The sequence below is a fragment of the Chelon labrosus genome (assembly GCF_963514085.1).
Source record: "Chelon labrosus genome assembly, chromosome: 4".
Lineage (NCBI taxonomy): Eukaryota > Metazoa > Chordata > Actinopteri > Mugiliformes > Mugilidae > Chelon > Chelon labrosus.
The window spans coordinates 29,595,211-29,619,016 of record NC_140340.1 but is presented as its reverse complement, the minus strand read 5'-3'; the positions used below and the strand labels follow the sequence as shown (position 1 = coordinate 29,619,016).

Below are 23,806 nucleotides of genomic sequence, written 5' to 3'. Positions count from 1 at the left end.
TGTGGTCCTCTATGTGGTTTTGTGAAAATTAAAATACAGATATTATCAATAGGGATGTCACAGTCAAGTTCTTCTGCCCCCTGACCTGATCCCGATCTTTTAATTCAATAATGGCCGTTCCCACTTCCTATCTGATTTTGAATAAATACAAATTCCTCTCCTGTTGTTTCAGTGCAGCATTTGCCTGCATGAACTCCATGCATTCTGTTTTGTGGTGTTTTATGTAAGTGGCAAATGAAGTTGTTAGTATTGACTGACAATCAATACCACCGCACCAAACATTCACATTGCATGATTTACAAATTGCTATCTGACTGATTTCATTCTCCAGAGTAAAGTACTTCCACATTGCAGACATGTTTAATCAGGTGATTTGGCCTTTTCTTGTTCTTCTTTGATTTTTGGCAGCTTTGATGCGAGCCGACTGTCATTAAAGCAAAAGAAGAAGATGAAGTTTTGATGCTACAAGGACGTGGTTTTGGCTTATGGCAGACCCAAAACAAGTAACTTCAAAAGATCTGCCTTGGCTGAAGCCCTATCCAATCATTTTAAAAATGCCTGTATTGGCCCCAATACTGATCTCCCAATACCAATGGGGACATAATTAATAATGGACAAATGACGTATTATGACACTCAGGCAGAGTCCTGCTACTTTGCTTCAGACGACTACGTCTAATCAGTAACCTGACTGAACCTGGAGCTTGACTTAATTTTAAAAACTCACTCCATCCTGTCTCATGTCCCAAAACTGCCCGCCAAAATGAAAGCCCAACTCCCGAGTAACTTTTATAAAAGTAGTCATTTTTTAATTAATTTTCATTTAAGGCAATCCAATACAAAGCATTTCACAACCCACCATATTACAATAATCATGTACAATAAAAACCCTTGTAACAGAAATAGGGAAGTCATGCAAATCAGAAAACTGAAGAGATATAAACAACTAAGATAGTCGTGGGATTAGGTAAGTAAAATGAAACAAATCATTAAAAAAAGTGTAAACTGTAACATGCAAATTAGCTACAGTCTTTTAACCACTGGTGAGACAAGAAATGTTAGAAGAACCAGGCACAAGAGAGAAGAAATAGCATACAGTCCATTGTTACTGCCATGTATGGCACAGAAATGCATGTAATCTGGTTGGGCTGAGTCCATTTATATTTTACAGATGGTGGCACCGTGCGTAAAACACTCTCAGTGTACCCCAAGAAAACATGCAGTTGATTATCATACTGACAAACAGTCACCATAATGAAATAAGACGCCGGGGGCGATGGCTTGTCATATAAACATAAAAAATAAATCAGTAAATATCTTCAGTATTGTAATATTCCCAAAAATATATCAAACATGTACAATCTAATTTGGAAGGTAAAGTGTTGATGGGATCTATATGCAAACCTACTGTTACATTACATTCTCTCGGAGGTCCACTCTTTTGTTGTTAACACGTTCCTAATAACAACCTTTTTTGCTGTTTCACATTTCAGCTACCATTAACTAAATTTCTCTCCTGCATCTAAGAGCCTTACTTATCCTGCTTCTCTGGGCAGGATTAAATGAGATGGAGTGACTGCCTTTCACATCATTAAGGCCTTTAGTTTGCTACATTAGACACCTGAAAGGAACCGTTTCAGCTCCTATGAATACTGTTTCTGCCTCACATTGTTGGTTTAAATGGAGAAAACACCTTTTACAGCGTGTTACTCCTTCTTACACTGTTTTTAAGTTTGTAACCTTTACATCCCATGAAGGTGAAGATAAAAATGAAACCAAATAATGACACAATTTTGTGGCTGCAGTGAGAGTGACAAAGATGGAAAGAAACCGAGGTAGGATTTAGAAGCAGTTTATCTCTATAAATGGCAAACGTGAGCAGAGCTGCTTTTAGGGGATAGTGTTTTAGTGGATAGTGTTAATAGCATGTGAACATTTGCAAAATGGAGTTAAACACAAAATAATCAGAGGCTGTTGGGAATGATTAAATACCTCAGAGTAATTTATTGGTGTCTGATCTGAACTAAAATAATAATAATTAATAATAATAATTCATACCATATTGATCCCACATGGGAAATGTAATCCTGCCTTTTGACCTATCCATCACACAGTAGTGTGTAGGGGAGCCACGTCAGGGGAGTAATTTTGGGGTTAGGTGCTTGCTCAAGGCACCTCAGCCGGGGACACGGGGGGCAGGCACGGGACAAATTGAGTTTTGACTGGATGAGGGTGTAACAGGAAAGGTAATCACCACAGTTATTATACGTCATCTTCAGGGAATCATTAGTCCTAGTCACATTTGGGATAAAACCTGCTGTTGGGTGCTTTTTCACCAATCCTACAGGAAACGGCAACAACGTCTCAGCCTGCAACCTACAGTATATCCTGAAAATCCAAGGTTTGATTAAGATGGTTCATGCAATGAGTTGGACCTATTGTTTTTTATTTTATGTTTTTTATTTTTTTGATAAATACTATGACATTCTGGGCGGCACAGTGTCGAGGTGGTTAGCACTGATGCCTCACAGCAAGAAGGTCACCGGTTCGAATCCATGGGCCGGCTGGCCTTTCTGTGTGGAGTTTGCATGTTCTCCCTGTGTCTGCGTGGGTTCTCTCCGGGTACCCCGGCTTCCTCCCACCATCCAAAGACATGCTCATTAGGTTAATTGGTGATTCTAAATTGTCCGTAGGTGTGAGTGTGAGTGTGAATGGTTGTCTGTCTCTCTGTGTTAGCCCTGCGATAGACTGGAGACCTGTCCAGGGTGTACCCCTGCCTCTCGCCCGATGACAGCTGGGATAGGCTCCAGCAGACCCCCGTGACCCTTAACAGGACTAAACGGGTATAGAAGATGAATGAATGAACTATGACATTCTGGCATCTTTAGTTGCCACATTTTTTTTACTGTCTCAAGGACATTGACTTGACCAATGAGTAATTGTTGTATGTCTTTTACTCCCCATGTGCAAATGTTCCACCAAAACAAGTTCCTCACCCAACACTACTTTGCAAGACCACTGTTGCTACACATGGGTTTGGCAGTTGTGGTTAGTTTCCTTCCATCCTCCATGATTTGAATACATTTAGGGTGTCCTGTCCCTTTAAGTACAAAGTATAAATGTTACTGATGTTCTGTAGACTGTATTCTGGTATTGAATGCTTTCCTTATGGCATTTAAAGTCCTACTTACTATATGCATCATGCATGCATAATGATCAGACAGGATATGATTCATATACATGGATCATACTTTTTGAATTTCTTTAACTGGAAAAAAAGGCAACACATGACCTGACTGTGGGGGATTATTGTTGCAGCATTGTGCAAGGAGGCGTCTCAGATTACAAGCTTCGTTACTGACGCCATAAAATTGGATTTGCTATGTGGAAGCCAACTTATTTTTATGTCTTCACACTAAACTGACGTCACTAGTGGTAGGAGGCTACAGAAAGCCAAACTGAAGCAAAATCATGAAATGATCTCTCCCTAGCCTGTAGCGTAGACAGATGGTTAATGGGTTTTGCGCTATGAAAGTATTGTAAAAATAAATCTGGAGCTCTGTGGACTTCTTTGGAACTAGCCGCCACATACTTTTGATGCAGCACAGGAAGGACAGCTCTGTTGAAAACGAAAATCTCTAGGGAAGAGTTTATGTCAATGGAGGTTATGTGGCTGCTGGTGTGTGACCACTAGGGACTTAGAGAGTTACACTGTCACTGGAGGTGTCTGGGTTGCAGCTGTGGTGTGTTAGGGGTCATATTTGGGATAAAATAACCTGCCACTGGGACCAAAAATGAGTTGTGGGACCCAATTAACTACTGGCCAACTGGCTGCCATAATGTGCCAGTTAGTTAGCAAAATATCAACTCAAATAAGGTTCTATTTTTCACACAATACCTCTTGCCATTACCATACAATGGCAATTAAAGAAATTGAAGTAACTGCCACACAGCGAAGCTGTGGGCTTCTAGGTCAATTTGTCAGGTTATTTAGTCTTACATTATCCTGTTTTGAGTTTTCTTCTACTGCATGCCCACTTTGTCCTTCCCTTTTAAACCATCTGTGTTTAAGTTTGGCCTATTTCTGTGTTGTGGGCTCAAAGTCCTTAGTTTGCTTCATGAGCAGCATCTTCTGTGATTAAAATGGATTGATAAATGTATTGAACACAAACCTTAAATGCACCTGCATCCAACAATCTCTTATACTGAATTACAGCTGCAGTGCAAATATATTTGACTTGCGTCAATATATTGAGTATCATCTCCAAAAGAAATGAATAGCAGCACTCCAAAAGATTAAATGTGATTAACCTGGCAGCATCGGCGTAAATCTAGTACTTGGTATAGAGACATGTTGTGCTTGTCATTCGCTAATCCATAAAAAATAATTGGTGACAACTGTAAAATGGATAAAATATGTTTTTATGGTATTCAAAACGAATCTACCAAATGTTCATGCCACTCTGAATATATCTGAGAGTAAATACTTTGATATGGGAATTTAATTCTCATACAACATGCTCTAACATTTACTTAATAAAGAGGACGGGAGGTGACACGTCATGGTAGGAAAAAGATGATTAATGTTCAGTGTAATAAACTGTAAACTACCCTCTTGTAGTTTTACCTCCATCGTAACTGTTGCATTAGCAGATACAGAGGTAATCCCCAAATATAAAAACTAGACAGGAAAAGGTGCCTAAAAAGTATTAATGGATTAGGCCACACCAATGAGTGACGAGCAAGGCATAGGTCAAAGTTCACATGTCCTGATACACTTAGAAACAACCACAGACAGGCACAAGTTTAAACCACAACATGACCTTTTTGAACCAACCTGCTGTCAAATTATACGTGAAACAGTCACCGCCTAAACGGCTTTCACCAACGAGTCCTGAAGAGTTTGGAGTCTCTCCTCAAGAGAAACTGACCAAAGGGATATATCACAGAAAAACAAAAAACAGAATACTGCTCCAGTGGTCACTGGGAGGGTACAGCACAAAATTGAACACACATTTCTTGGTGTGCCATCTCCTATTTTCACCATAAAACAGGAGGTAGAGAGTTCCCACCGGACTCAAAGTGGCTGCTGCATGCTGTCAGTCCTCAGTGAAAAGCCAACAGGAGGGTCTCAGATCTGTGTGTGGTGGTGTGTGTGTCCCGGAGGTGTGTAAGGGGGCGGCGCCGGGTTGGGTTTGATCCCCCGGCTCTTCATGTAAGATATGAACTGGTCGGGGATCTCCGCTAGCACGTCTTTAGCGAGCCTTGCCATGCTCAACACGTGGTTACCTGTGCGGTCCATGTAATCTCTGAAGGGAACAAACTGGGACAAAACAACAGACATAAAAATGATTACATACGACAGTAGTTCAATAACTCATGTGAGTAAAGAACTGTGTGATTTGACAACATACGGTTTCGCTTGTCTAGCAGAATATCCACTAGGATTTTTGGACTGCTGTTGTGAATCGTGAAAAGCTCCACAATACTTTTAGGCATTTTACACGAGCAAGATTTGGGAGCAGGCTGGTGTAGTGAATGGAGAAATCCAGGAGGCTCATGTTTAAGCCTCCATGTTAGTCAACATTTGTAAGATCCTGTAAGCTTTAGGATGCTCATCCGTCACTAATCCTGTGCTCTGGCTTCCCTCAGGAGTGAGAGGAAATGAATGAGCCAAAGTGAAAAGACAAGTTTTCCTAGTGGAGTTTGACAAAGTGCTGCGGATTTTTCTTTCTCTTGTATTATTTGTCACTGCAGCGAGGTGTCAGTTGTGCCACTGGTTAGTAGATGAGATTGGGACAGAAAAGAGCCCAAAAGATAGCCATTACTGTACTGTACTGTATAAGATGGGACACTGGGACACCATTGCTGTAAAAGTCTTCAGGAAACATTGCATGTCCTTTGCCAACTCTTGAGTCACTTAACTCTTGAGTTTTGACAGAAGCAGAAAGTTGGTTGAAACTACTGCAGAGTACAGAACATTTTTTCTTTTTTCTTCATTCATGTATGGATTATTATTTTTCATTTAATCTACAAATTACTTTCTACAAAGCTGATTGATCCTTTTGTTAACTCCCTGTTTACCTATACAGTATAATAACAACATACATTAACTTCTAATCTATGAATAAAGGAGTAATTTAAACTTTTTACCTTACACTTTTCACCAGAAAGTTCATATTTATGCAATGTACATCTAATTAGTAAAAGCATTCTTGCTATATTCCCTCATTACTTACTGTAGCTTCACTGGTGACGATTGCAAATGGAAATGGACCTGTATTCTTTATCTGCAAAAGGCTGCTTCACAGACCTCTAACATATCGTTAATAGAAAACCACGTCGCGGACCACCAACCAAGAATCAGACAAAACTCACTGCAATAGTTGACACTGCTGTCTCATTGTCTTGTGGGCAGAAATCCCAGAGATGTTCTCTGTTGAGGTGCTCATGCATTGTGGTGGTGCTGGTGTGTTTACAAAGTGTCCATTTTGCTGGCCCCTATTTGAAGAAGTCCTTGTGCTGTTTTCGTGTTTTTTTGTTGTTGTTCCTAAACCATTTTTTGGTGTGGGGGTGCCTGGTCGGGTCTTAAAGTTTCCCAGCAGAACATTGAATTGTCACAAGATGGCTAATGTTTACTTCTCCTGTCAGTGGTTTTAATGTTGTGGCATATTGGTGTATGTAATTAGCTTCATCAATCACATCAGCACTTTACAGCCCTTATTCTAATTCTAAATAGAAATTTGCGGGAACCCTAATGATGTCCTTGTCTGCCAGGAAAGGCGGTGTTTTAATGTAATGGCACACTTGAGATTGCATTACAAGTAAACTGCAAATACAAAAGTAAGAAATATGGAAATACTGTTTCCTATAAGTTGTGATCGACAACAGGAGGCTAAAGAAAAGGAAAGGCCAGTCTGGATAAATATGATACACCACAACATGTTTGGTTTGATACCAACTCAATACCACTCTCTCTCTCCTCCTTTGATCACTGTCTAGAGTAAAATGCTGTCTTATTGACAGGAGGAAATGCAAAAAATGGTATTGTCTGTTTTCTGAACATGGTTGGAGCTGGGATGTTCTGTGATCTTCCCCAAAATTCTGTGATTTTGGCCCCCGCACTTATTTTCCTGTCTCTGGTCTTGATGTTTTTCATACTACTATAAAAGAAAGTCACCTGAACAATGTCCCGTTCTGCTAGTTTCCCTCTGGACGAGATCCTGATGTCATCACCATCTAGTTCCACCATGGCTAAAAGACACAAAGTCAGACACATGCACACACAGCGTGAGAACCCGCACACAAATACAGTTGTCTCTGTGTTGTTGTCTGCGACAGACACATGGCTGTTACACCACTGTAAAGGTTTAGTTATCCCACGGGGTTTTAATGTGTTCCCTTTTTTGGCTATGTAACAGTAAAAGGATGTTGAGTTACACAGCTATTATCTGTCTTTATAGCATGTCTAATCAACTAATAAGTCTGTTATTAGAGGCTCTGTGCAGTTCCGAATCATCAGCACTAAACATTCAACAAACCCATCAATTAACCTCAACCATTTTGTCTACAATTATGCTTGCATCCACCTACGCATCCCTTTCTCTCCCGACTCCGATGAGTTTGTACAGTCATTTTCTATCTGGTATCCTCTGAATTAGAAAGGGTTAGTAGTGGCTATAGGTGTAATAGACTGTGGGTTGCGCAATTTAAAATGAACCGTCAGTTATGTGATGTTTTCACCAGATTAACTGACTCAGTTAGTATGGAATATATAAAAACTACAGCATATAACTCTACTTTAATATGTCTGCTGTATAAAATGAACGGAAATCTGTTTATAGTTACATTCATGCTGCTGCAGTTAAAGAGTTACGGTTACCCTACCGTCAAACTCAGCCTGACCAACTCCAACTATGATGATGGACATAGGAAGCTTGGCACCCTGCAGAAAAATCAGAAAAAAACAACTGAATAAATGACTTTTTTTCGTAACAAACATCAGTCACATGTCCCGTTCCTTTTATGCAGGGGGTATGAAGCATGTTCAGATCATCTCTGACCTGTAGCACTCATTACTGTGACTTTATAGTGATTACATGCTCACCTAAATAGATTGTAACCGCACTAATATTCTGTATCACCCTTTAACTATCAAAGAGGTCAAGAGAAGATGTCAGGGAAAGAGGCTGACGCAGTGGGATGCTAATGTGTAACTTGACTTGTTTCCAGAACTAGTTTTTGCTGTTGCTTTCCTTATCCCCAATATTACATGTGCTGGAATCCAATTTTCAGTCATATGAATGCACACCGGCTCTTATCTGGGGACAACACTCCGTGTTCGTGCACTGAATGCTGGTTATCAGGCTGGGGAGTGGAGATTAAACTGGCAACACCAACAGCATCACCTGAAATGCTGGGGCAGCAGGTCAGTATCAGTGCCGATGGAGTTTTGATAGCTGAAAAAGCAATCTAACCATAGCTGGTCTCTCACATAAAACTCTTCACAAAGATATCTCAGAATTCACAGCCTGGATGGATAATATGCTGACCTGCAAAAAGAACTATTTGTTGCTAAAGGAAAACATTTGTCCCCAAGTAGGGGAAAAAAAATACAACAAATCTGTTGACACAGTCTTACATGGCAGTGGATGGATGACTGAATTTAGGAGAGGAGGGAGAGGGAGGAGGTGCCACCTTAAGTCACTACAGCAACCGTCCTCATTCACCCGCCCAGCCACTCCCAAACCACTCCTCAAGTCAGGTGAAACTGCAGTTAGTCTCCCTGCTGTGGAGAATACTGTCTCCAAAGAAAGACTGGACAATCAATGAACAAGAACAGCAACGATACAGACATTTATGAAACATATATGGTTCCACCATGTTATCTAAATGAATGTCAAGATCCATGTGAGATATCACACACCTATGACTAACATCCGCACTTCTCGTACATTTAAGGACCGCGAAAATTGAGACTTTTCAAAACACTGTTTTTTGGAACACTGGATCAAGGATTAGTTGTCTGTGCAGTTTACATTATATTAGGTGACTAGTTGAGCAGTTGAGTCTTCAATCTACTGGTCTTTGTGTGGCATTAAGTCAAAAATAAAAACTATTCAGTCCTCAAAATCATTAAAAATTTGTCCAATATTTGTTAAGATGTTGCACACAAAAGTGGAAATGACATGACAGATGTCTTTAGGATACATTACCTTGGAAATATAAATGTCTACACAAAATACATGCCAGTCTAGTAGATGGTGAGACACTGAGAATTATATTATAACATTTTCAACAATTGGTGGCATTCATCCTTTGGGTCCATAAATCCATCAGTTAGTTGAGATAGTTCAGTCTGCTGTGTATAGAACTTCACTGGATGTGGTGGTTTGAGCTTCAGTGTGCAGAATAGTGTATGTGGACATTTGGACATTAGCATTCATTTTCCATATACAGGAGAGTTTTGATCTTCAGTCAAAGTAGTTGTGGACTCACAAGCACTTTAGAAGCCAATTATGGTCCTGTATGCAAACTAGGTAACTGAAATGTTGAGTAATTCTTTTTTCTTGTGGAAAAATATGGAATATTTCAAGCAATCTACTTGACATGTCTGAAGTATATCTGGAGGGCAGGTCTTTCTAGACAGGTGATATCATAAATAATACTGCTATTCAGTGTAACAAGTTTCCTGGAGTCACATATTTTCACATAGCACTTATATAAGTAGATTTTTATCTTTGGCACAAGACAACAAATGGCTGAGTTATATAAAAAAGCCACCCCCAGTCACTGGAACATCAAGCAGCCTCTTATTGCCACAAGGATGCGAGCAGTTTCTGTCAACACTACCTCAGCAGCATCACATCAATGCGATTATCAGTGTTCAGCATAACTCACGTCAGGCCCTGTCCTCCCACGCACACACATCCACGCGTGCGCATAGCCGGAGATGCACGCAACAGAACATCAAATGCCACCAAAAATAACCTGGCAATCCACCATGTCCCGCTTTTGCCACCATCCTGTCACCCTGTCTAAGAGGAGAGATCCAGTCTAATGAGACAACAACACAAAGCGTCAATCAACAGTCGTTACTCCAACAACTCACTCTGTGTGTGCGTCTTCAATCTAAATGTTATGCATGTCCATGCTTTGATGGATGTGTGTTCTTATGGCTGCACACATGGACAAAGATGTGTTTATGTGTTTGAAGAATATGGTCGCCCTGTTCACACACACAAAAGGGTGCTGGATGAAGACACTTAAAATCCAGTTATCACTGTGTACAGACGCTAAATGTTGACTGGCATGATGGTGGCACATTCTGCACTCACTATTTAAATAAATACATTACTAAATCATTCAGTAAAACCTCATGTACAGTCAGGATATCATTCACATGTGTGTGTGAAACCTCTGCGATCAGTTACTTTGTTTTTAGTAACTTTAATCTTGAATCATAATCATATTCCTGTTACTAGAACTAATGCACATTAATCTTGAACTGAAGTATCTGCCAAATGAATTTAACACCATGAAGGAGTTTTAAAAATCAACTTCCTTCTCTCAAAGTCTAAACCCTCTTTATCGTGTTTAGGGAAGGGAACACTCAAATCCAGCATTGTTACTTCAGACAGCATTACATTTGCTGGAGACTATACCAACAGTTATATGGCCTTCTGCTCTTGATGGCAATTATGTAGTGGACGATGACCTATGACCGTAAATCAGTGGTTCCCAAAGTGGGGGGCGCGCCCCCTGTGGAGGGCGCAGAGCCATTGCGGGGGGGGGGGAGCGGATGGAATTAGAGGGTAACAAATTTTCAGGACTCTCGCGGGTCACGGTATTCCCGCGGATGTCCCACGGTACGGCAGTCAAATTTGTAACGTGATAGGGACGGGATAGAGCAAATAATCAACGGGAGCGGGTGGGAGCGGGATGGAGCCAGAGATTAAATTAAAAAATTACGCTGCAATGCGGTGAGTGCGTGAAGATTTTCTTATGTACCAAAGGGGGGCCCAGGAGAGAAAGTTTGGGAACCACTGCTGTAAATAAAGATGGACAAACCAATCGGGACGTCACCCACAGGATTCCTGTGAAGATCAACATGTGTGGCACTGGTTGTTGCCATAGTCGCAGTGGCTGACTGTGCTAAACACCCAGATAATTTAAAAAATGGGCAAATGGGTGAGAGTGAGTGGGGCTTAAGGCTGTTACATACACCGCGAGAAACAAGAAATTTGTTCTTGCAGCCCTTGTTTGGGAGTTCTCACAGCTTGTTTTAGACGCATAACTTTTTTTTTCTCGTGTGGTGTCCCGACAACTATTCTGTATTTAGTCAGAAATGAGAAGTGGGCATGGTTAATGCGGAAAAGCGGAAATGCTAGCCACTCCCAGATGTTAATATTCACAGTGTGACAACTAATCTCTCCTGGGTAGAGATTGGCATACTGTGTGTGGGTGCATGCTGAATGAACGGCATGGTCCGACAGACACAGTCGTCAAAACGACTGGCTGACATCTGAAAATAATAAGAAAAGTGCCTCTCGTTGTCCATCTCCCGCATCTCCCACAATGCTATGTGTGACGAATGCTGCAGTGGGAGGGCCCTATGAGGACTTCCCAGGAGTTTGGCACTTGAGTTTCTTGTGAACGAACTTTGTTGTTGTTCTTGCAAACCAAGAACAAATTTCTCGCTTCTCGCGGAGTATGTAACAGGCTTTATACAGGCAGGTGGTTTCTAGAAAGACAGCTAGCAATCAATTAACTGTCACTCAAAGCAGCCACTCCCTAAATTTTGCAACTTTAACTTTAAGCCTTAAAGGGGAATTACCGTTTTTTAAAACCTGGACCTTATTTCTGGCATAAAATATGATCGTTTACTCACCCATATAACTTTGGTGTCATTTGGAGTTGTTCGGACGATATTTAGATCTGCGTATATCCATATAGTGGGAGTGACAGGGGCACCGCAACGCCGCCTCTAAATAACACATTATCTGCTACGAAACTCGTTCATTTCACCAATATTTAGTTATGATACGCTAGTGCTATTCCCCGTTGAGTCCGGAGTTACCTGTTATCTATTCGCGGACAGTGGTTTGTTGTTCTTTGGCCAGCTGTTCCTCTCTGCCTCCGCATCCTCCTTTCAACAAGCTCCTCATCCGTGTACTCTGGCTCAAAACGGTAAGGACGTCAAACAAAGTCGTCGTCCACAATCTCAGAATTGGAAAAATATTCAGCCATGTTGCAAGAAACTAGCAGTTGCAAATTACAGGTAAACAAGCCGCGCGGGCTCAGAGATGACATCATCCAGGTCAGAGGTTAGTAGGTCAAGCTAAAGACCCTGGATGATGATAACAGGTAACTCTGGACTAAACGGGGAATAGCACTAGCGTATCATAACAAAATATTGGTGAAATTAATGAGTTTCGCAGCAGGTAATGCGTTATTTAGAGGCTGCGTTTCGGTGCCCTGATGACTCCCACTATATGGATATAAGCGTACTTTATGCCAGAAATAAGGTCCAGGTTGTAAAAAATGGTATTTCCTCTTTGATACACTTCAAATGGGTGAGTTATACCCATACAGTTGTCATACACAGGAAAATAACCATAGATACCAAAATTGTTATACCAGGCTGTGAACATGTCTATTTTGGTCGTAACATGGAGGTCTGTAGGATCTGAATCACTCTTGGGGCCTGCTTCATGTGACCAGTTTGAGGAATCGCAGTTTTTAGCACTTTTTTGATATTTAATCCACAAACATTGCCACTTCACAAAGACCTTCACTTCCGTGATTTCTACTTGCATGATGATGCCTGAAGCTGGCTTCTTGAGGCCATCTTGGAACAAGCAACAGCTTAATTAACCAGTTAAATACAATCAGACAGTGACACTGACAGCTACAAAATGTATGACTTGGCCCAAAAGGAGAACATATGCTTGTCCACCTCTGTCTGGAATCAAGGACCCATTTGAGCTTATATCTGCTCCTGTTATTATTGCAATCTACATATAAGGTGTAGTGCCATGCTGGACTGGTTAGGAAAAATAATTAAGGGCAGAGGGTGCAGTGAACAGTTGATTCCCATATGGCCCACTACAACAACACATGTGTAAAAATTAAATAGATAATAGATTCACAACTTGTATTCATGCCCACATAAAATCTGCTGACTTTTGTCATTTCCTCTACTCCTTTCTTGGCACCGTAAACTTGGTTTCACATCAGCAGGTGTCCCATTACCCCTTACAGAAGAAGCCCTGCCACAAATACAAAGTGAATGAAGGTTGAAATGTGTGTGAAGTGGAGGGTGGGTCCCGGCACAGATAAAGAGATGAAGTACAAAGCAGTGACGGGTAAGGAGAGGATGAGAAAAGAAAGAAGTCAAAGGCAGCAGAGGATTTGGTTATAGACTGAATGCAGCGACGGGGGTATGGAGGGAGCAGATGAAGACAAAGAGATTTAGATCTCTGAGTGGGGAAAAAGATGGGGAGAGACAGAAAAAGTCTTTGTATTTGCGAGCGAGGGAGTCTCACAGTTCCACAGAGAGAAAGAAAATGAGATGGCAAGGGGACCCAAATCGACGGTGGAGGAGGGGTGATTGACAGGTGGAGTTCTGCAGTGTAGCTGAACCAGTTGTGACTGATAAACCCCCTCTGGACACCAAACTGTCCTGCCACATGTCCACACAGTGACCAAGCACATACACCTGCATACACAGACGCCAACTCATTCTCCAGATATTCATGCAGAGTTGTCCCTTCCAGCATGAATAAATATGAGAAAGACTTATATAACCTCAGCACTGTGTCCTCCCTCGCCCAGGATCCGTGAAGAGCAAAAAAGGGAAAGCGGTGGAAGTGGCAAGCATCAGTCGACCAGAGGAGTGAAGGCAGTGAGATAGAGCAGCAGGCAAGATCTTAAAAGGAAGGTGTGGCTGTTCTAATGTTTTGACTAACAGTCGCAAATTCCCTTTAAATCCAGTCTGCTGGGTGTTCTGTGCCTGCGGCGGGCTGGGGAGGAGGAGGGGTGGGGAAAAAAAGATGAAGAGCCCACAGAAAGAAAAGGGAAAGGAAGGCAGCCATCTGCTATTTAAAGGTGGGAGAAAAAAAGGAGTGAGGACAAGTTTCGGGGAGAGCTCGGAGGAATAAATCTCAGTGTTGTGGTTACTCAACAGTCACATCATTTTAAAATGTTTTATTCATGAAAAGTCTTTCTGGTAGAAGGGAACACATTTGTACCTTGAGGTAATTCATTACTCTATATATTGATATTGATAGTACTTAAATCAAAAATTACGTCTGCCAGTTATGGGAAGCCCTTATTCTAGTCCATCCGTTTCAATAACAACTAACAATAATAGCTGCTACTGTTACATGGCTCCTGCCGTGGATGAACTGGAATAACCACCGCTAGAAACCATCAGGGCTAAATCAGGACATAAATATTTTTAAAGTGAATAGCCTAATCACTGAGCGGACAGTTAAACGATAAATGAATCAGCCATTCTGAGTTATTAACCATCAGTCAATCATTAAACTAAATACTAGGTTAACAGATGTTAGGGTCACCTGCTCTTCTCAGCTTTACATCAAACAGTCTGTTTACACTGCACGGCCAGACTCAACAGTTTTTCAGATGATAACACTATACCGAATTTGATATGCAGCACATTAAACAGCTTATATGGAAGCCTTTGGATATACAGTGCCTCTGGAGTAAGAGTACGCCCTCGGCTCACAGATCTGATCACAAACAAACCAGCAGACAGTTTGCAGGGCTGGAGTTAGAGATGCATGCGTAAAAAGATGGCATTACTTTTAAACATGATAAAAAGACTTGTATCAAAATGTCTGCAGGTTTTTGGATATGTGTAAATATGTTTACTTTTTCCAGAAGGTGGTTGAAGTGTACGTTAATCGGATTATACACCGCTGCATGCAACGGTAATATTCCTGGAATATTTATTCCATTAGAAAACAGTTTAGTAGATATTGTGTTTTTTAGGGCAGAAAAACTACATATATGCCAAAGTAATTTGTGCATAGAAACATAGTCGTCATAGACAAAATTTTGGGACTGGTTATTGTTTCCAAATAACCAATATGAGAATATTGCCATGAGCTGGGTACATTTTCACTCTTAATCGACCTGTAAGACAAGTCTGCTTCTTTTTTAAATATGCTATGCCCGACATTTAGTTGAAAAGATTGATGACACTCTTATTTGAAGTTGCCGCCAGCTGTTGTACTTTAAAAGAAACCTGAAGACAGGAAACAATGGGCATTACTGGCTGTCTAGTTTCTGTGAGGCTTCCAGGCAGCCGATGCATAATTTGCACCATATCCCTCCTTTAAAAAACAAAAAACAAAAATCCCCTTAATATTTATCTTGCTAATTAATGACGTTATAGGTGTTTGTAGGCAGAATTGGTCACCATCCTAAAGAGACAGGCTGTTCCACCTGTTTCCAGTCTTTGTATGCTAAGCTAAGCTAATTGGCTGCTCTGTATAGCTTCATATTGAGCAGACAGACATGAGAAGGTCATCTGTTAACAGATGTTCGAAAGTAAGTGTATTTAGCATACTAAAATATCAGATTATTGTTGAATAGAGCAATAGCCGATAAGCAGCTTACCCCTTGTCATTCTCTGGTTTGGCTTTTATCTCTTAGTTAAAAACTGCACAGTGGCTATGACTTCAAAGGTTTGTCCTTCTAAATAATGCCAAATAAAGCTGACTCCACCCCTTCCCATTCTTACATTCACAATGGCCTCTTTGGTCTGGGCCATGTCTGAAATGACGCCATCTGTGATGATGAGGAGCACAAAGTACTGAGAGCCATCCTGCACTGCCGCTGCATATCTGCATACACAGATAGAAGACAAGACAACAGAAAACATTACAGGATGCTGCATTATCCCTTTTGATACAAAACAAATCTGACTAGAAGATTTATTAATGGATTTATCTAAACATCGATGTGGAAAATAAATTCATGACAGTACAGGCGTTACCATGCGCTCTCAACACATGAAAATTCAATAAAAAATGTTCTTTGTCACTGGTGCACTTCAGATAACACTCAACAAAATGCCTCACGCGTACACACCGATTAATCAGATCAAACAATCGAGCTCATGACAAAGCTGTCGTACGCTGTTTGTTTCACAGATTAATCTCTTTGTCAAAATCTCTTTCTATGAGTTTGCCTATTCACATGCTAAGTACTATCCGCCCGTGCATTCTCACAGCCATGGCTCATTGCCACAGTAAAACTCCGTTTTATCAGGGTGACATTTTTAATTATAACAGGGCTTTGGCGTAATCAGGTCGAGAGTTGTTTAGATCCGCCTCAACAAGTGAGACCGTGGGGGAAGCGGTGAGAGGTGAGGGTTGGTGTTGCACCCACAAGAATCGAGTCAGGCAGCGGCACAGTTTGTTTTTACATGCTAACCGTTTGTTCCATCGTTGGAAATTGGCCATTCTTTTGGTAATTGTGAGCCATTCAAAATTCATATTCAAGCTATTCAGAGCCTCGAAATTGTGGCTACCAGGACAGATATTGTTAGTGGAAGCCGGGCGAGGGAAATCAAGGACAGTTCTCAAGCATGTTATGTTTTCTTCTTTGATAACTGGAACCTTATGATGTTTCAGCCTTTATGCAAACATTCTGTCTTAGTTGTTGCTGTGTATACCTTTGCTTCGGGTGTTCAAAATCCTCACAATGGCTTCTCCATGTAAATTGTTTTAAATAAATTTGTGAAGTTATCTTAGTAGGTTATATATTTTTTTAACAGTGTGTTTGTACCTTCTGAATATATGTTTAAATCATAACAACCAAAAGCTGCTACAGCAGGAAATTCTACGAGGATGAAACTGAAATAACTGATGCCTAACACAGATAGTCATGAAAAGAATATCAGTCCTATTTGGAATGGAAGGGAGAGATGGATTTCGGGCTTATGTTGAAGAAAGTAAACATGAAATGCCTCTCTAATGCCTCTCTACAGGTCTTGCTTTTCATAGAAGAGCAACTTTTCTGTTGCCGTTGCTTTGCCACGTTAATAGGAGGGAAAACGCAAACGCTCTTCACCAGCTCGGATTGTTCTCTCACCTGGCAACGTGGTTCACCACAGGGGCGAAGTTGGTCGGCCCGTACAGCTGCACTGTCTTCAGACTCTGATGGTAAGCCTCCAAGATGCCTTCGATACCATTGCAGTAGGGGTTTTCTATGTTTCCATTCTGAAAAGACGGAGACGGTGAAACGAGTTGCTAATTTCATGGTCTCGATGAATGCATTAATGAAACAAAGGAACAAGATCTTTATCCAAGGAAACTGATTTCATTAGATGTCACTTATTTGTCCCTTTTTGACAGCTCAAAAAATTACAATAAATTAACAATTTAGTAATGATTTTAAAAGTGGCAATTTAATATGAATAAAATAGCTTTGATAAAAATCTGTTGGACTGAATTAAAGGTGAAATGAGGTGAAGAGGATTCACCAGTGGGAACTCGTGTGACACCCGCCCATCAGGGGGCAGTTTGGCTCCAAAGCCTAGCGCGGGGAACATCTTGTCGCTGTCGTAGTCCTGAATGATCTCCCCAACAGCCTTCAGGGCCATGGCGTAGGCGTTCAGCTGGTAGGGGTTCATATAGTGCAGGGAAGTGGACTGGGAGGGGTTACCTGTTGACAAATGAATCATGAGGTCATCATGGTGTATATGGTATGGCAAAATCTTCAGACTTCAGGCTTCAGGTGGAGTGGTTACAGTATGTCCGGAAATCATGGATCAACATTTTTATTTCCTGATAAAATCTAGAGTTTAACATTTTTTTACCAAACTGTGAGAAAGAACGCTTTCAAACAATAAACTGAAGAATCATTTCAACTGAACAGAGTCTAAGAAAGCATGTGACCTTCTCAGTTTGTAATAACACATTATGGAGTCATTCTGTATGAACAGCCCATCAAGGATAATTTGGATGTTGTTCAGAAAATGCTGTTTTCATTGTACTGAGTGAGGTTGTAGATGACAGCTGCTCACTGTTTGATTATTTGCAGTCTTATATGAGAAATCCTGGTTGTGTGACCACAACAACAAATTGTATGTCACCTTGACTGACACCACAGCTGGAAATTCAGAAGCAGCCAAGAGAAACGTACGGTCTACAGATGCCCTTTCTTGCATGACACATATGCAGTTCACAGTAATGATTCTCTGATTTCAGATGACAAATGTAGCCATCTCTATCTATCACTTCTTCTGCTTGAAACAATCTGTGTTAGAGTTTCAAACAAGGGTGTAATGAAGCTTAAGTTATCTTCCAGTGTTTATGGAAACACTCACTTAAATGATTCCAGCTGACTTGTTTTAAAATGGGTTAGGGCTAAAAGGCAAAACGAGTATGGATAAACTAGGTAAAATGTCCTCTTCCTCAACTGTTAGGTGCATATACAGTGCTGCTTACAGTATTTGCACCCCTCAGAAGTCCTGACAGTAGACAAAGGGAACCCAATCAAAGAAATGAAACAGAAATATTATGCTTTTGTATTTGGTTATTTAGGGAAATAAGCCAATATTACATATCTGTGAGGTGAAAGTTAGTTTTAAAGCCAAACTGGAGTCCATCTGTTCCAAGTGTTTCCAGTCAGTGTAATGAGACTCAGGTGTTGTTCAGTGCCCATTTTGTTTTAAAAAAACAGGATATGTATGACACAGTCTGATCATCACAACACATGTTCATGGAAAAAAATAACTTTTTAAGGAGCTCAGAAAAAGAGTTGCTGTTCAGGCTGGCAAAGGTTACAAAACCATCTCTACAGAGTTTGGAATCCACGCATCCACAGTCAGATTGTGAACAAATGGATGAGGTTTACCTCCACAGGAGTGGTCGACCAACAAAGATCCCTCCAAAAGAAGGACGTATGATAGTCTGAGAGGTCACAAAGGAACCCATGGTGACTTCTAAGCAGCTAATGAATCCATCTTCAGGAGAACAACCATGGTGTGATGGCAGAGTGGCAAGGACAAAGACACTGATCTCCAAAAAGAACATATCAGCCAGTCTTCAAAACATCACGTGGACAAGCCAGAAGACTGTATGGAAAATGTTTTGTGGACAGATGAGACCAAAGTAGAATTTTTAGGTTTAAGTGACAGGCTCATGTCTAGAGGCGAAACAACACTGTACTCTGTCCTTGTAACATCAGAGAGTTGTTGATTGGACCAGTTTTGCTGCATCTAGGCCAGGACGGCTTGACATCATTGATGGACCAATGAATTCTTAATTATATCACTAAATTCTAAAAGAAAATGTCAGGACATCTGACCATGAGCTGAATCTGAAGAGAAACGAGCAGCAAGGCGATTGGGTTTGTTTGATTGGGTTGTCTTGGTCTACTGTCAGGACTCCGCTAAAGAGATGAGTCATTTTTATGCACAAATGTCAAAAATTCTCAGGGGTGCACTGTATGTTTGGAGAGTGACATTTATTAACCAATAAATAAAGAAGTTGAAGAAGTTTCCTCCAGACTGGAGGGAGATTTTAGGAATGAAAACAATTTCTGTACAAAGTGCCCTATCAGTGTTTCAAAGGTGATTGTACTGTTTACTCAGATTCCAAGTCAACTGTCATGGACAGATGTGGGACATTCTGTCATTATTCTTGAACAATTCCTTTGCTGTGGACTCACAAGTGTCAATGTCCAAACATATATGGACCTAACTGTATCCAGAAGACACAGACAGGACATTGCAAATAGATATTATTACCATAGACAAAGAATTTAGTCAAAATAAATAGGAAAATGGGATTGCTTTTTCTTATAATAACTGTGATACACACTTAAGAGACCTTCTTTTTAGAGTAATCTTTTGGAGCCTTGTATTCAGGCATAATTAATGGCCTAAACAGCACAATTAGACTTAAGTGTGTTCCTTTCACATGCTGATGTCTTTATGTCAAGCTGAGGGCTTTGCTCCATTTGCTTTATATATTTTTTTTCCTAAAATGCCAGGTATAATCTCCATTTAGAGTGTATTGACAGAGCGTTTAGGAGTAAGAAAAGGCTATCACTTATGGGAGACCGTGTGTGCAGTATGTGTGCCTGCACTGTCTGCTTTTGTTTGTGAGATTGATTCTGAAATTGAACATGCCGCTGCCAAAGAGCACTACTATCTATTCTTACCCCCTCTCCAAACACACACTTGGCTGTTAGTATCACTCACCATTAGATGCTGTGAAATCAATGGCCACAGTGAAATTGATCTGCGTCCTGTAAGAGGGAGGGAGAGGAGGACATAAAAAAATAAAAAAATAAAAAAATCAGCGACCGAGACCAAATAGCAATAACAACATGCCAGGCCTCATTAAGTTCCAGCACACACACACATGTTGCTAAAGTTTGTGACTGAACATAAAAGGTTGAAGCATGTAAAAAAAAAAATACAGTGATGATTTCTTACGGTGTTAATACTTCAGCAATTTCTTTAAGAGCTGTCAAATAAGACTTAAGTGATTATGTTTTGTTTGTCTGAGTTTCACCTCCACTAGAAGAAGCGGGAGGTGGCGAGACGTCGTGCCTGGTAACAAGCAATTAGACTGATGGAGCACTTAAGAGCAAATCATAATCCAATTTTCCCTGCTGATGAAGCACTCCCCTATTCCTGCTAATTTACGACAATGAGACGAGGCCTTCGGGGCCCAAACGACAGCCTCTCATTATCTGGGAGAGTCACCAGAGGCGGCAAAGGAATGATAATAAAATGAATGAGTTAAGGATTCGCATTAACCTTTTCGGTTTGGGGTTAGGGCAAACAATATGCCACAGCCTAACCCTGCTTAACCTTAGCATTAATTGAACTTCATTTTATTAATTCATAAGGACTTTCTGATGAATTGGTTTCTTTGCACACGTAGGCGGAAAGTGAAAACTGTATCTGCAAGAAGAGAAGGGGAGTTTTTTTGGTGCTGCTATCCTCTCTTCTTGTATTTTTTTGTCTCTCTCTCTGCCCGGCCTCAAGCAGATGGGTCCCTCCATATGAGCTGGGTTCTGCTCAAGGAATCTTCCTGTTAAAAGGGAGTTTTTCCTTGCCACCTTTGCATTAGTGCTTTCTCTGGGGGTTTCAAGTCCTAGGTTTTGTAAAGCATCTTGAGACAATTCGTAATGTTATTGACGCTATATAAATATAAATATTCCTTTCATGTGCTTTCTAACACAACCATAGCTATTAAGATTTTCTTTGTGGGCATTTGTGAGTGAATTATACACAAACCAACAGCTTCATTCTCTTTCTGTTTTCGCTTGTCCATTTTGCAGCTTCACCCTTATTCAAATTCAACTCTGGTAAAATGTAACGTTGTGCAAATGATTAACCTAATATGAGTTCTCTGAACCGTAATCATCATAGAGAAATCACCACTTTACATTCCAAACATGTCCTATCAGTCCTTCCCCCTAAACCGTGTCTGTGCTGCAGAGTGAAAAAGTCCCCGGTATACTAACCCTAACCCCAGTCTAAACTGAGGTGAAATGAATCCTTTTTTTTTTATTATAGTGGTTGTTGAATAAGATGTAAAAGCTGCCATAGTTCACTTCTCATCACAAGGAAAGCTGCAAAGCCGAATACAACAAAGGATACTTTAACAGCTGAAGCAGAAAAGACTCCTTCCTTTCTCCTGCTCCGTAGTGCAAAGAGGTTGGATAGTTTAAGTGACATGCCTTCCAAACGTTCATTAATTTCCTCCACATTTGCGAGAACCAACTCTCCGATGTGTCACTCTGTAAGTGCCAGAGCAATGTTATGGGGAGCACTGATGAGGATGATATTTTTGAAGAGAGGCCACTAAACCTTAAGGTTATTGTGTCATAAATCGGTGCAAAGCCAGGAACTGTCAGAGAAATCAGTCACACCTGTCAGCTCTGCCACAGCGCATAAAACCTGTGACAGCCTACCTGCTGTGATGGGACAGTGGGGATGAAAGAACAGCCCAAGCTGTCTGAAAGGCACACTTCACCTGAGAAAGACTTGATATTCACACGTCAACCTCCGGCGTTAAAACCAAACCGAGGTTATAGGCCTGGTTCCCTCTGTGGAGGCACTTCAGCTAACTCATTTAAAATATATTTGACACTTTAATACTGCAGAAGGCACCTGCTTATAAATCAGTTTAATAAAGTTGCATGGGTTAAGGTTACTTTATTGTCTCCCATAGGAGAAAACTGTCCTGCACTGAGGGAACTGCTGCATCACCAGACATTGCAATAAAACACAAAACAATACACAACACATTAAACTGGCAAACATTGGTCTGGATCATTGTACTTGTGACATGAAACACAAGGGGATAGAAATGTTTAAAAACATTCTTAATGAAGATCCCACATATATATGTATTTTATCATTTCTCATTATACTGTATGGCATGACTGTGACTTTTAAGGAGCCGTGCATTTATACAGTCGCTAGTTATTAGATTTGTTTTCCGTAAAGCAGCGTTGGCCACCATTGCTACCAGTAAATAGTCATAATTATCCTTTAAAGCCTTTATATAAACAGAGGATCAAACTATTATGTGTACAATAATAGTGCCTGATATTGGTGTTTTTGGAGAGTCATATTGCTTAGTGTGTTGTGAATGTGTAAATGGGCTTGGGTTTAATGCAGGGTTAAATAAGTAGACACAATTTTTTTCATCTCGAAAACAATCAGATTTAATGGTGAGCTCGCCCGTGCGCTGTTAGGTGTAAACATAAAATCTGACAAATAAAGCGATAACACATTTTTTTTTTTTTAGAAGTATTCCTTCCCCTCTACCGCTCTGTGCTTCTTTTTCAACAAAGACTGTGTCGTGTAACTAAGCAAAGGTGACATTTGATGTGGATGGTCGTTTTCACTTACCCTCCTTTGATGTAATCTAAGAATGTGAACTCTGACTCCACTGAGAATGAGAGCAGGGTCACCTGAAATTTAAGACGAGGAGAAAGATATGAAACACATTGGTGTTGATGCTTTCCTGCTCATTGAAAACTCTTCCACATCTTGACTTGGCTTAGCACTTCACACTCTTGTCACAGAAGATGTGAGACAGCTGCTTTTCTGGTGACTGATTGATTTGCAAGGACAGGGCGCACTGGACAAGCTTGAAGGGAAGATGAGATCCATTTGTATGCATTACTTGCTCATGCCCACAGCGATACTGTAGGTGAGCTGTGTGGTAATTGGTGTCTCAGTTGGTCTCTGGTGTTGCAAATTTTGATCTCTCAGATGGCATGTCCTTCAGTTTCTTCAGTGTCTTCATCCTTATTTAGATCCAACTTAAATTATTTTATGCAGCCATTTTCTTAACTAACTACATAATACACAATTCCCTTCAAAGTATACACCGGTCAAGCATAACATTATGACCACCTTCCTAATATTGTATAGGTCTCCCTTGTGCCTCCAAAACAGTTGTGACTCATCAGAGAATGGACATGGTCCTTCTGAGGGTGTCCTGTGGTGTCTGGCAACAGAATGTTGTTAGTGGGGGCCTTTGGGTCCTATGGGTTGAGGGGAGGGGCCTCTGTGGATCATCCCACAGATACTTGATCAGTTTGGGATCCAGTGAATTTGGATTCCAGGTCAACACCTTGTGCTGTTCTTCATGTTTTTTGAGTTGTTCCTAAACCGTTTTTGTGTGTGTCTGTCTGTGTCAGGCTGCATCCTGCTGGGGATGGCTGCTGCCATCAAGGAGTGTCATTGCTATGGGGTGGGGGTGCCTGGTCTGGTCTAGGTGGGTGCTACATGT

At 40.8% G+C, this 23,806-nt stretch overlaps 1 protein-coding gene across 2 annotated transcripts in view; it reads right to left on the bottom strand.

The window, feature by feature from the left end:
- Window positions 1–5,130: 5,130 nt before the first annotated feature.
- The window catches only part of cpne5b (copine Vb), a gene marked incomplete at its 3' end in the record, with an annotated part of 121,878 nt that continues 103,202 nt past the window's right edge, over window positions 5,131–23,806 (bottom strand). For both annotated transcript variants that reach the window (XM_084543597.1, XM_084543596.1), the window contains 8 exons: window positions 22,918–22,979; window positions 20,245–20,291; window positions 17,518–17,699; window positions 17,127–17,254; window positions 15,772–15,874; window positions 7,887–7,944; window positions 7,180–7,253; window positions 5,131–5,322 (listed from right to left, as the gene is read on the bottom strand). In XM_084543597.1, the coding sequence (XP_084399723.1) occupies window positions 5,131–5,322; window positions 7,180–7,253; window positions 7,887–7,944; window positions 15,772–15,874; window positions 17,127–17,254; window positions 17,518–17,699; window positions 20,245–20,291; window positions 22,918–22,979 (846 nt within the window). The remainder of the gene's footprint in view (window positions 5,323–7,179; window positions 7,254–7,886; window positions 7,945–15,771; window positions 15,875–17,126; window positions 17,255–17,517; window positions 17,700–20,244; window positions 20,292–22,917; window positions 22,980–23,806) is intronic.